At 45.3% G+C, this 12,516-nt stretch overlaps 1 protein-coding gene across 3 annotated transcripts in view; it reads right to left on the bottom strand.

Moving 5' to 3' along the window:
• The window catches only part of LOC129867173 (septin-7-like), a 33,641-nt gene that overhangs the window by 7,711 nt on the left and 13,414 nt on the right, over positions 1-12,516 (bottom strand). For 2 of the 3 annotated variants that reach the window (XM_055940395.1, XM_055940394.1), the window contains exons 3-5: positions 7,791-7,897; positions 5,144-5,244; positions 4,851-4,985 (exon numbers count right to left, since the gene is read on the bottom strand). In XM_055940395.1, coding sequence (XP_055796370.1) covers positions 4,851-4,985; positions 5,144-5,244; positions 7,791-7,897 — 343 coding nt within the window. The remainder of the gene's footprint in view (positions 1-4,850; positions 4,986-5,143; positions 5,245-7,790; positions 7,898-12,516) is intronic. The other variant, XM_055940396.1, reaches the window with a different exon arrangement.

Here is a 12,516-nt window from a genome sequence, read left to right on the forward strand (position 1 = left end):
ACATCACCATGTGTGGGTCTAACTGACATTTTCTCTAAGAATTTCAGGATCTTATATAATTACAGCAACCATGTGTCCCTACTCCTTATGGCTGCATATAATTACAGCAACCATGTGTCCCTACTCCTTATGGCTGCATATAATTACAGCAACCATGTGTCCCTACTCCTTATGGCTGCTAATAATTACAGCAACCATGTGTCCCTACTCCTTATGGCTGCTAATAATTACAGCAACCACGTGTCCCTACTCCTTATGGCTGCATATAATTACAGCAACCATGTGTCCCTACTCCTTATGGCTGCATATAATTACAGCAACCATGTGTCCCTACTCCTTATGGCTGCTAATAATTACAGCAACCATGTGTCCCTACTCCTTATGGCTGCATATAATTACAGCAACCATGTGTCCCTACTCCTTATGGCTGCTAATAATTACAGCAACCATGTGTCCCTACTCCTTATGGCTGCTAATAATTACAGCAACCATGTGTCCCTACTCCTTATGGCTGCATATAATTACAGCAACCATGTGTGCCTACTCCTTATGGCTGCATATAATTACAGCAACCATGTGTCCCTACTCCTTATGGCTGCATATAATTACAGCAACCATGTGTCCCTACTCCTTATGGCTGCATATAATTACAGCAACCATGTGTCCCTACTCCTTATGGCTGCATATAATTACAGCAACCATGTGTCCCTACTCCTTATGGCTGCATATAATTACAGCAACCATGTGTCCCTACTCCTTATGGCTGCTAATAATTACAGCAACCATGTGTCCCTACTCCTTATGGCTGCATATAATTACAGCAACCATGTGTCCCTACTCCTTATGGCTGCATATAATTACAGCAACCATGTGTCCCTACTCCTTATGGCTGCATATCATTACAGCAACCATGTGTCCCTACTCCTTATGGCTGCATATAATTACAGCAACCATGTGTCCCTACTCCTTATGGCTGCTAATAATTACAGCAACCATGTGTCCCTACTCCTTATGGCTGCTAATAATTACAGCAACCATGTGTCCCTACTCCTTATGGCTGCATATAATTACAGCAACCATGTGTCCCTACTCCTTATGGCTGCTAATAATTACAGCAACCATGTGTCCCTACTCCTTATGGCTGCTAATAATTACAGCAACCATGTGTCCCTACTCCTTATGGCTGCATATAATTACAGCAACCATGTGTCCCTACTCCTTATGGCTGCTAATAATTACAGCAACCATGTGTCCCTACTCCTTATGGCTGCATATAATTACAGCAACCATGTGTCCCTACTCCTTATGGCTGCATATAATTACAGCAACCATGTGTCCCTACTCCTTATGGCTGCATATAATTACAGCAACCATGTGTCCCTACTCCTTATGGCTGCATATAATTACAGCAACCATGTGTCCCTACTCCTTATGGCTGCATATAATTACAGCAACCATGTGTCCCTACTCCTTATGGCTGCATATAATTACAGCAACCATGTGTCCCTACTCCTTATGGCTGCATATAATTACAGCAACCATGTGTCCCTACTCCTTATGGCTGCTAATAATTACAGCAACCATGTGTCCCTACTCCTTATGGCTGCATATAATTACAGCAACCATCTGTCCCTACTCCTTATGGCTGCATATAATTACAGCAACCATGTGTCCCTACTCCTTATGGCTGCATATAATTACAGCAACCATGTGTCCCTACTCCTTATGGCTGCTAATAATTACAGCAACCATGTGTCCCTACTCCTTATGGCTGCATATAATTACAGCAACCATGTGTCCCTACTCCTTATGGCCGCTAATAATTACAGCAACCATGTGTCCCTACTCCTTATGGCCGCTAATAATTACAGCAACCATGTGTCCCTACTCCTTATGGCCGCTAATAATTACAGCAACCATGTGTCCCTACTCCTTATGGCTGCATATAATTACAGCAACCATGTGTCCCTACTCCTTATGGCTGCTAATAATTACAGCAACCATGTGTCCCTACTCCTTATGGCTGCTAATAATTACAGCAACCATGTGTGCCTACTCCTTATGGCTGCATATAATTACAGCAACCATCTGTCCCTACTCCTTATGGCTGCTAATAATTACAGCAACCATCTGTCCCTACTCCTTATGGCTGCATATAATTACAGCAACCATGTGTCCCTACTCCTTATGGCTGCATATAATTACAGCAACCATGTGTCCCTACTCCTTATGGCTGCATATAATTACAGCAACCATGTGTCCCTACTCCTTATGGCTGCATATAATTACAGCAACCATGTGTCCCTACTCCTTATGGCTGCATATAATTACAGCAACCATGTGTCCCTACTCCTTATGGCTGCTAATAATTACAGCAACCATGTGTCCCTACTCCTTATGGCTGCATATAATTACAGCAACCATCTGTCCCTACTCCTTATGGCTGCATATAATTACAGCAACCATGTGTCCCTACTCCTTATGGCTGCATATAATTACAGCAACCATGTGTCCCTACTCCTTATGGCTGCTAATAATTACAGCAACCATGTGTCCCTACTCCTTATGGCTGCATATAATTACAGCAACCATGTGTCCCTACTCCTTATGGCCGCTAATAATTACAGCAACCATGTGTCCCTACTCCTTATGGCCGCTAATAATTACAGCAACCATGTGTCCCTACTCCTTATGGCCGCTAATAATTACAGCAACCATGTGTCCCTACTCCTTATGGCTGCATATAATTACAGCAACCATGTGTCCCTACTCCTTATGGCTGCTAATAATTACAGCAACCATGTGTCCCTACTCCTTATGGCTGCATATAATTACAGCAACCATGTGTGCCTACTCCTTATGGCTGCATATAATTACAGCAACCATGTGTCCCTACTCCTTATGGCTGCTAATAATTACAGCAACCATGTGTCCCTACTCCTTATGGCTGCATATAATTACAGCAACCATGTGTCCCTACTCCTTATGGCTGCTAATAATTACAGCAACCATGTGTCCCTACTCCTTATGGCTGCATATAATTACAGCAACCATGTGTGCCTACTCCTTATGGCTGCATATAATTACAGCAACCATGTGTCCCTACTCCTTATGGCTGCATATAATTACAGCAACCATGTGTCCCTACTCCTTATGGCTGCTAATAATTACAGCAACCATGTGTCCCTACTCCTTATGGCTGCTAATAATTACAGCAACCATGTGTCCCTACTCCTTATGGCTGCATATAATTACAGCAACCATGTGTCCCTACTCCTTATGGCTGCTAATAATTACAGCAACCATGTGTCCCTACTCCTTATGGCTGCATATAATTACAGCAACCATGTGTCCCTACTCCTTATGGCTGCATATAATTACAGCAACCATGTGTCCCTACTCCTTATGGCTGCATATAATTACAGCAACCATGTGTCCCTACTCCTTATGGCTGCATATAATTACAGCAACCATGTGTCCCTACTCCTTATGGCTGCATATAATTACAGCAACCATGTGTCCCTACTCCTTATGGCTGCATATAATTACAGCAACCATGTGTCCCTACTCCTTATGGCTGCATATAATTACAGCAACCATGTGTCCCTACTCCTTATGGCTGCATATAATTACAGCAACCATCTGTCCCTACTCCTTATGGCTGCATATAATTACAGCAACCATGTGTCCCTACTCCTTATGGCTGCATATAATTACAGCAACCATGTGTCCCTACTCCTTATGGCTGCTAATAATTACAGCAACCATGTGTCCCTACTCCTTATGGCTGCATATAATTACAGCAACCATGTGTCCCTACTCCTTATGGCCGCTAATAATTACAGCAACCATGTGTCCCTACTCCTTATGGCCGCTAATAATTACAGCAACCATGTGTCCCTACTCCTTATGGCCGCTAATAATTACAGCAACCATGTGTCCCTACTCCTTATGGCTGCATATAATTACAGCAACCATGTGTCCCTACTCCTTATGGCTGCTAATAATTACAGCAACCATGTGTCCCTACTCCTTATGGCTGCTAATAATTACAGCAACCATGTGTCCCTACTCCTTATGGCTGCATATAATTACAGCAACCATGTGTCCCTACTCCTTATGGCTGCTAATAATTACAGCAACCATGTGTCCCTACTCCTTATGGCTGCTAATAATTACAGCAACCATCTGTCCCTACTCCTTATGGCTGCATATAATTACAGCAACCATGTGTCCCTACTCCTTATGGCCGCTAATAATTACAGCAACCATGTGTCCCTACTCCTTATGGCTGCTAATAATTACAGCAACCATCTGTCCCTACTCCTTATGGCTGCATATAATTACAGCAACCATGTGTCCCTACTCCTTATGGCTGCTAATAATTACAGCAACCATGGTTTGTTAAAAAGCGTGAGGTTGGATAGGGTGTGCTATGATACAAATTGTGGGCCTAGCTGAGTTGCTATTGAGGCGATTTTCTAGGCTGAAACTAAAACCTCCCGTTCCCAGGGATTCTGAGCTCAGGGGCTCCTCAGCGAGCTGCTTCCTCCTGATTAGCTGGCTCAGTGCTGGTGAGAACGCTCCCATCACATCTTCCACAGAGCACGCTCAGTCTAGTGGGTGTTATGCAACCTTGTGGGTCACAACGTTGGCAGCCTACATCTCTCTCTCGCTTCCCACTCACATGTGAACTCATGGCTACGCCTACACTCTAATCCACTCATGTTCACGTTCGGCCTCACACATAGGCAGGCAGAGATGCATAGATAATGACAAAGGCACACGATCAAAAGCATATAGAAGCAATAACGTCATGGCTTATAAGGCCTGTCAGTGTCAGTACTCACCCGTGGCCAGAGGGGGCAATGAAGTACAGGCAGCAGTGAACCCGGTTGTCTGGCATCAGTCTTCGGTTCACCCGGGACTCCGCATTCAGGAAGTCCTCACACTTACTGTCAATGTAGTTAATGACAGGCTGCCAGCTGAGAGGGGGATGATTAAGGACAGAGAGAAAAAAATAGGAAAATGTTGTTTACTCTACATGTAGGCTCTCCTTGACTCAGAGAGCATATATTCACACTCCTACACAACATACAAACTATGTCATTCATACATGCTCACAATTACTCCCAATACTCACCAGTTACTATTATCCACTGCATCTCCGAACCCTGGTGTATCGACGATGGTGAGTGTGAGTTGGACACCCCCTTCCTTCACCAGAACCTTGGACTGCTCCACCTGTAAAACAGCAACACAGTTTCTCTAAAACAGCACTCCATAGTTCCCATGTTATTCCTCAGCGCCTCCACACACTATAGTTCATCATTAGCGTCATCACGTTGTCCTCAGGGGGGTGGTTCTGGATCAGTGGAAGTTAGGACTCAGTGATATGGTGTTGGTAGATTTTTTCTTCTCACAGTTTAGGAGACGAATATATAATTTTCTCCCTGCTGCTGTTAGTTTCAGCGGCTCTCTGTTTGGCTGCATACTTTCGTTTCACAAGGGTAGTTATTTTGGGTTGATCCCTTTGTCTCTCTAAACACAAACCATTTTTTTTCTTCAAGCTGGGCATATATCAAGCACTCAAAACACTTTTGTAAGTGTTTGACTGTGTGTGTGTGTGTGTGTTTGTCTGCATATCTGCTTAAAAATCAACTTCAGTGAATGAAAAACAAAAGAAGAAAACCCCCAAAATACACACCCATCAGTTCAGTGAAATCTGAGTAGACAGAATGTGACCATTTGACAAGCATAAGAGATTGTTAAGAGATTGATTGGAATGTAAATACTCTTCCCGTTTCTACCCCTCAGCGGCCACATCACACAGCTCACTGGTCCCAAGTCTACCCCTCCACATTTACACTGTGGATCTGGCCGACCCAAACAGCTCCATTCCTAAACATTGGACACTCCTCAATGGAGAATCAAACACATCAGCAGGAATCACAGGGACCCCTGAGACACAACCAGGAATCTCAGGCCTCAACAAATGTGCAAAACAGCTTATTTCTGTCTACATTCAAAAGTGAAGTCAAACATTCGCTCAAACACATTTTCTGGAGCAGCTTTTTGACTGCGATTCTAATTTCAGGAGATTGTGACTTACCATGGCTCAGGACCACGCACAGATCATTCAGGGGGGAGGGGCTCAAAATGAAAAAAGGGCAACACACTCACTGATCTCAAATTGTAAGCAAGCTAGTTAGTGCCTCCTAAAGACATGATTGACATCGGTAAAGAGTGGTCTATCAGCTGATCATTGATGTAAATCTGCTATTGTTTTTTTAAAATACTTTTTTTGTTTAACCAGGCAAGTTTTAAGTGCTCTTACAATGACGGCCTACCCCGGACGATGCTGGGCCAATTGTGCGCCGCCCTATGGGACTCCCAATCACGGCCAGATGTGATAAAGGCGTGACACCCCTTTCACTGAGATGCAGTGCCTTAGACCGATGCGCCACTCGGGAGCCCCTAGTTATAGCTAGCTTTTTCTTTCTGATTGAGATTTTTCTTCAGTGCTCTTAAATAACTTCATAATATGTTACTAATAATCTTCTAACTCATGATATATGGCCGGCTAGTGGCTTGTGTGGGTTATTTTAGCGTATGGTGGTTGGCTAGAGTCTAGACTAGCTGTGTTGCTGCTGCCCTGACACACACATGCAACTCCTGACTGAAGAAGGGATGAGTTGGGTCGGAGGGTCGTGGATGCAGCTGCTCCTCCCTAGGTCTCTCTGCCTCTCTCTACTGTGGGTAGGCCATCAGCCAACCAGACCCAGTACTGTTGATCATGAAAATGAAGTCTTAATAAAAATGTTATGCTTCAGCTGCTGTGGCAGTACTGTTGATATTTAAACTAGGTAGCTAACACACACTCGACCGGTGACTGCATCTCAAGCCATGAGTGTTTGGATACCGGGGGCGTGCGAGCTCCATACAGGGCAGACCAACAGGCGCAACCAACCAACGGCCGGGGGGTGGCGAACTTGACGACGTCAAGGCAACTTGCCTTGGATTCAGAACGAAAGACAAAAAATGTCACCACCCACAAAGGGCACTTGGCGAGTGGTAGGGCAAAGGGGTAGGTGCTCTGAACAGGTAGACCCCGATCTGTGCACGTGCCTGCCATGGTTACTAACTCCAACACATCAGTGCTCTCAGTATGAACCCAAATATCAAGCACCACCCCTGTGTGTGTGTTCCTTTGCATATGTGTCATAAAGACAGGAGGTTATTACAGGATGCTTCAGATGGCAGTCTAGTGTTTGGTGGGAAAGTCACCACTGGGTGTTGAGTTTCATGGGAACATTCCTAACCTCCTACTGACCCCTTCAGGCACCAAGAGGAACCAGCACGCCTGAGTCCAACTTCTCCCCCTCTCCTCCTTGTCCCCATTCTAAATCGAGACCACACAAACCTCCCCAAACACCCATAACTAGCCTACACCCCTCCCTCCCCTCCCCTGGTCCTCCAGATGCAGCTTCTTCACCTGCTGGTTCTCTGGGTGCGTTGCCTCTGACCTGGCCACTGTAACCATCCAGTGGTAATTGGGTTTGTTTGCTGTGTGATCTCTGGCCTTTGGTTGTGTTGAATTTCCACATGTGTTTGGAGATGGGGGATGGTTAGAGAGGTGAGGGGGGAGGATTGAGCCCTGGGAGATTTGGAACCAGCTAGAAAGAGAATGGAGGGTTTTTGGGAGTAGTCCCAGTCCCGAAGAGACAAACATGGACGAGAGGTAGGTTAGGTCAGGGGTGAGAGGTCGAGGAGAGAGGGATGTGGGCTACCTGAACAGTCTTCTTGATCCGTAGGGATGGCCCTGGGTAATCCTTGGAGTACAGGTCAGTCAGGAATAGGGAGTTGATGAGTGTGGATTTCCCCAATCCAGACTCCCCTATGGGAGTAGTTAAGGAGATCAGACATCAGTTACATTGTCAATCCATGTAATCCACCAACACCATAGCTAAAATAACATAGGTCAAACCAACATGTTTCAGCATGGTTAGCCTTCATTTGCCTATGCATACACTTCAACACACTTACTAACATCATACACACCCTGTAGTGACACAGTCACAGTCTAAGGTTTGAAGGTCATCTCTGTCCCAAAGAACTGCAGCACAGGATATACAAAGCTGATTCCGTGTCTCACTGGGAAAGGTCAAAAGTGCATCTGCCAGAGAATAGGCTTGTAGTCCGAGGGAATAAAACATCTCTCCCTTTCTCTCTTCCCAATGTTCCTTTCCCTTGCTTCCCACCCTGACATTAGAATCATTCAGCATGTTGTCAGTTTGACTATATGACCCATTAGTTTACAGATCACACACACACACACACACATCTCCCACTTACATGTTACAGTGATTAATGAGTGGGCATCTGGCAAACTGTGCTGGGGAGCGACTGCTCCGGTGCTCAAGGGGTAGGGTAAAGGGAAGGTTGCCTGGCATGCTCCAGCAGGACCAACCCACTAGCAGCTGAGCAACAGCAGCACTACCACCATGGTCCCAGCAGGGGGCACCCCACCACAAGTCAACCCATACTACTGCTCCAAGACATGTTCTTGGGGTTAAGGGGATCACTTATTGAAAATTGTAACAGCACAACATAATTTCCGACCATCTAAAAATCAACCCCTACTTCATCTTCCCTCCACCCCCCTCATGCTGCTGTCCCAGATCAATTACACCCCCATCTCCCCAAATACTCCACCTCAGCTGTATGGAAGGGCCTCATTTAAATGGAGCATTTCCATTCAGGATTTACCATGGTGTTTTACTCAAAAGGCTCAGACTTTTCTGTTTCTATATCGCGGGCCGGCATCAGTCTCTCTCTGGGCCATGGCTCCGGTGAACCTGCTCTCAGTTAGGGCCAAAGCCAGGCCACTGGTACTTTTCAGCTTGAATTTACATAACAATGGCCAACTGTGAACTTGAACGCCTTTTCACAAAGCAACTGTTTTGATTATGCAGAGGTTGTTGATTCTGCTCACTGTCAGCCCTAGCTATGGAAACAACTTCCCTAGTATAACATGCTGGTGTATACACTAGTGTAACACTGTTTCAGTGGAAAAGCAGCAACAGAGCCACAACAGCCCAGCCACAACACTGGGCACTAACCAAACATCGAATAGAACTGCTCCAAAGAGGATGCATGCCAAATTACAACCAATGTCCTCTGCAGTGTACTCCACTTATAAAGGCTTCCGCAACTGTTTGGTAGAGTTCGTGCATATATTACGACGACATTTTGGACTTGGGCAAGTTTTTTTTGGGCTGTTCGGGCACACAATATCTTTTCTGGAGGCAAGCCGTAGTTCGGGGCCGAAGTCTACACCTCTTCGTCGGTGATCGGTCAACAGTAGGGATTCTTCAATAAAGTCTGTTGTCATTGAATAAGAAACAACTTGTTTCACGCACATTTTTTAAATGAAAAATACTGCACCAAACATTTTAGTTGGATGTAAAATTGCACGACTAAAATCTCCTCGGCAAAAACGTCAAAATTAATGACAGATTTATTGAGTTATCTTAGATGAATTCTGACTATTTTGAGGAAGTGTATACTGGCTATGGTGTCTCAAACAGTACTATTTTCTCATTTTTCAAGCGAGCACACTAGTTTGGTTTGCCAGATATCGGCGTTAACCTAATGCAGAGGCTGGAATGGAATAAATGGAATGGTATCAAACTAACATTTATTCCATTCCAGCCATTACAATGAGCCTGTACTCCTATAGCGCCCCCCACCAGCCTCCCTTGACCTCATGGTAACTCATGGGGGTCAAAATCATGGTACAACAACAGTTGACATACCACATACAGTTAGTTGTGACAGCGGCTGTTCTGTGGTCCAAACTAGCTGACAGCTTTGACCAATGATAGCCTCACTCACCCCCCCGGAGGGCAAGTCCAAATGAATTAGCCTTCCTCTCAGTTAATTAAATACTGGTCCGCATGATCTCTGGAAATGCACTCTCCATAAATAGACCCTGTCCCTGACGACCCAGAGCTGCATGGATGGATGGCTGGGTGAACCCCCCTCTCACTCCCCCCTCTTTCTTTTATTACGAGAACATTAACTGAGCAGTGTGAGGGGGACAGAGGGAGACTAAGAGTCAGGTGAAGAGAAAATGCAGATAGGGAGGGAACGGATGTAGAGTACTGAAGAACAGTGACAGCAGTTAGAGAGTGACTGATTGAAAGGGCTATGGGGACAGACATACAGATGGACACAGGGTACATTTCCCAGGAGATTATTAACATTCCTGGCTTTTTATCTCTACTTTCTTCCTGTCAACCAAAAATTACCCATGGGGCAGCAGCTGGCCCTAGACATCCTGACAGGCCCCTTTACCCAGCGCCCCTCCCGTGCCCGGCCAGACTCTTGCTCCTCTCCTCGCCCCACAGAAGGGGCTCCTGGTGCTTATAGTCGGTATGCCTGTAGCTCTTTACCACTGACAAACACAGAGCTCTCCTCCCCTAACTAACAGACATGTGGGCTTGAATCGGAGTCAAATGAGACATCTGGCCGACACACACTAAAAAGAGAAGGGAGAAAGAGGGGGAAGGGAGAGGAAAGAAAGGGTAAGAGGGGGAAGGGAAGAGAGAGAATGTGAGTAGGGATGTTTCAGTGGGACTGACTTCAGTAGTGATAAACTCTATTGTTCAGGAGAAAAGGGATGGCTGCAGTAGGGTCAAAGGTAATCTCTATTGTGATAAAGATCTGCAACTCACAAGGATGGACACAGGGCACAATCTTTATAACCTCAAACTGTTATAAATGATTAGCAAGTGTATTGGGTCCAATAGGAAATATTCTGGTAGCCTTACAGATAGATTGGCTACACTCCACTGACTAAAGACCTGATCTTAAAATAGACAATGTGAGCCAGTTTCCAGAGATTTGGGAGAGAGTGTAATGTATAAAGTTTAACTTTGAACCTATGAGTCTAAACAGAAACAGCACTTGTGAGGTCATACAGGACATGTGCACACTCCACAGCAGCAGCGCCTCCCACACACAGTCACTCACACACCCAGCAGCAGTCCCACTGATCACACACACATTATCCTGCTGTGTCTTACCGCCAAGGGCCATAATAAATCATTGAGAAATACATTTCTCGATTATTTTCTTAGTGGCTCTGTCATCTTGTAATGTGATGAGATTTCCTTTACGATTCAACTGGAACATCGATTTCTGAAAACATCCTTTCTTTTCATGGTTCTATGCTTCTAAGGTAATGCTATCCTTTTTGTAAGTGAACAGTAAACAAGGGTTAGCAGATGATAGTAGAACGATGAGTTGGATGAAACCAATAGGTGAAAATAGACTGGCATAGAATATGGGATGGTGGAGGACTGTGGTATAGGCTAGGGGAAGATGAATGGGTAGTAGAGGAGATGTGGGCCAAGCCAAGGCCTCAGTACAAACACTGGTGAGTGAACTACACAAAGAAAACTACAGTTAATCCCATAGATTACTCAGCCAAAGCCTGGGTCCCCTGCCAGGTCAGCAAGCAAGCCAGTCAGAGCTAAGCCTGTCAGACCTTCTTATCAGAACGCACACAGAGAGCTTACACACAACCAGGAGACAGGCAGGCAGGCAGGCAAGTAGACACAGACATAATGGCTGACAGGAGATAACACAGACTGGGATCCACTGCTAGGCACTGACTGTGAGTAAAGAGAAGCTCCACTTCCAAGTGTTGTGCAGGGTTGTACATTTTTAGGTCTTGTGAGGTGAGTTGTTATAGTGGGCTGTTTAGACTCCACTTTGTTCCTACAGTATACCATGGATTTGAATAACCTGCTTTGTACAGCAGCACGGATCTCTCCAATCTTTCCAAAGTTCGCTACAGAAACTGCCAGCTGGCCAAAAAGCCAGGAAACAGATTTTAATCTGTCCCAGATTTTTGGAGGGGAAAAAAATGTCCCGAGCCAAAGTCCTGTGGCATCAGTCTCAGAGTGACAGCGGAACAGTGGAGACACTTCTAAGTGACCGGGCTCTAACAAGCGAGTGGATTCACTTTCAGTCAAGACCCAAACAGAGCCCCAGCCTGTCAAAACAGTGAACCCAGCTGGCTTCCATTACAGCCAATCTTCACACAGCTACAGCTCACTCTACTTGCCTGAAAGTGCACTCTATAACACTCTCACAGTGACAGAGGTAGAGTTTCGCAATAGTGTGTCTAAATGTGTTATATTGAGTTGCACCCCTTTTGGCCTCAGAATAGCCTCAATTTGTTAGGGCAGGGACTCTACAAGGTGTCAAAAGCAGTCCACAGGGATGCTGGTCCATGTTCACTCCAATGCTTCCCACAGTTGTGTCAAGTTGGCTGCATGTCCTTTGGGTGGTGGACCATTCTTGATACACACGGGAAACTGTTGAGCGTGAAAAACCAAGCAGCATTGCAGATCTTGACAAACTGGTGCACCTGGCTCCTACTACCACAACCTGTTCAAAAGGCACTTAAATATTTTGTCTTGCCCATTCACCCTCTGAATGGCA

This window comes from Salvelinus fontinalis, chromosome 12, assembly GCF_029448725.1.
Source record: "Salvelinus fontinalis isolate EN_2023a chromosome 12, ASM2944872v1, whole genome shotgun sequence".
Lineage (NCBI taxonomy): Eukaryota > Metazoa > Chordata > Actinopteri > Salmoniformes > Salmonidae > Salvelinus > Salvelinus fontinalis.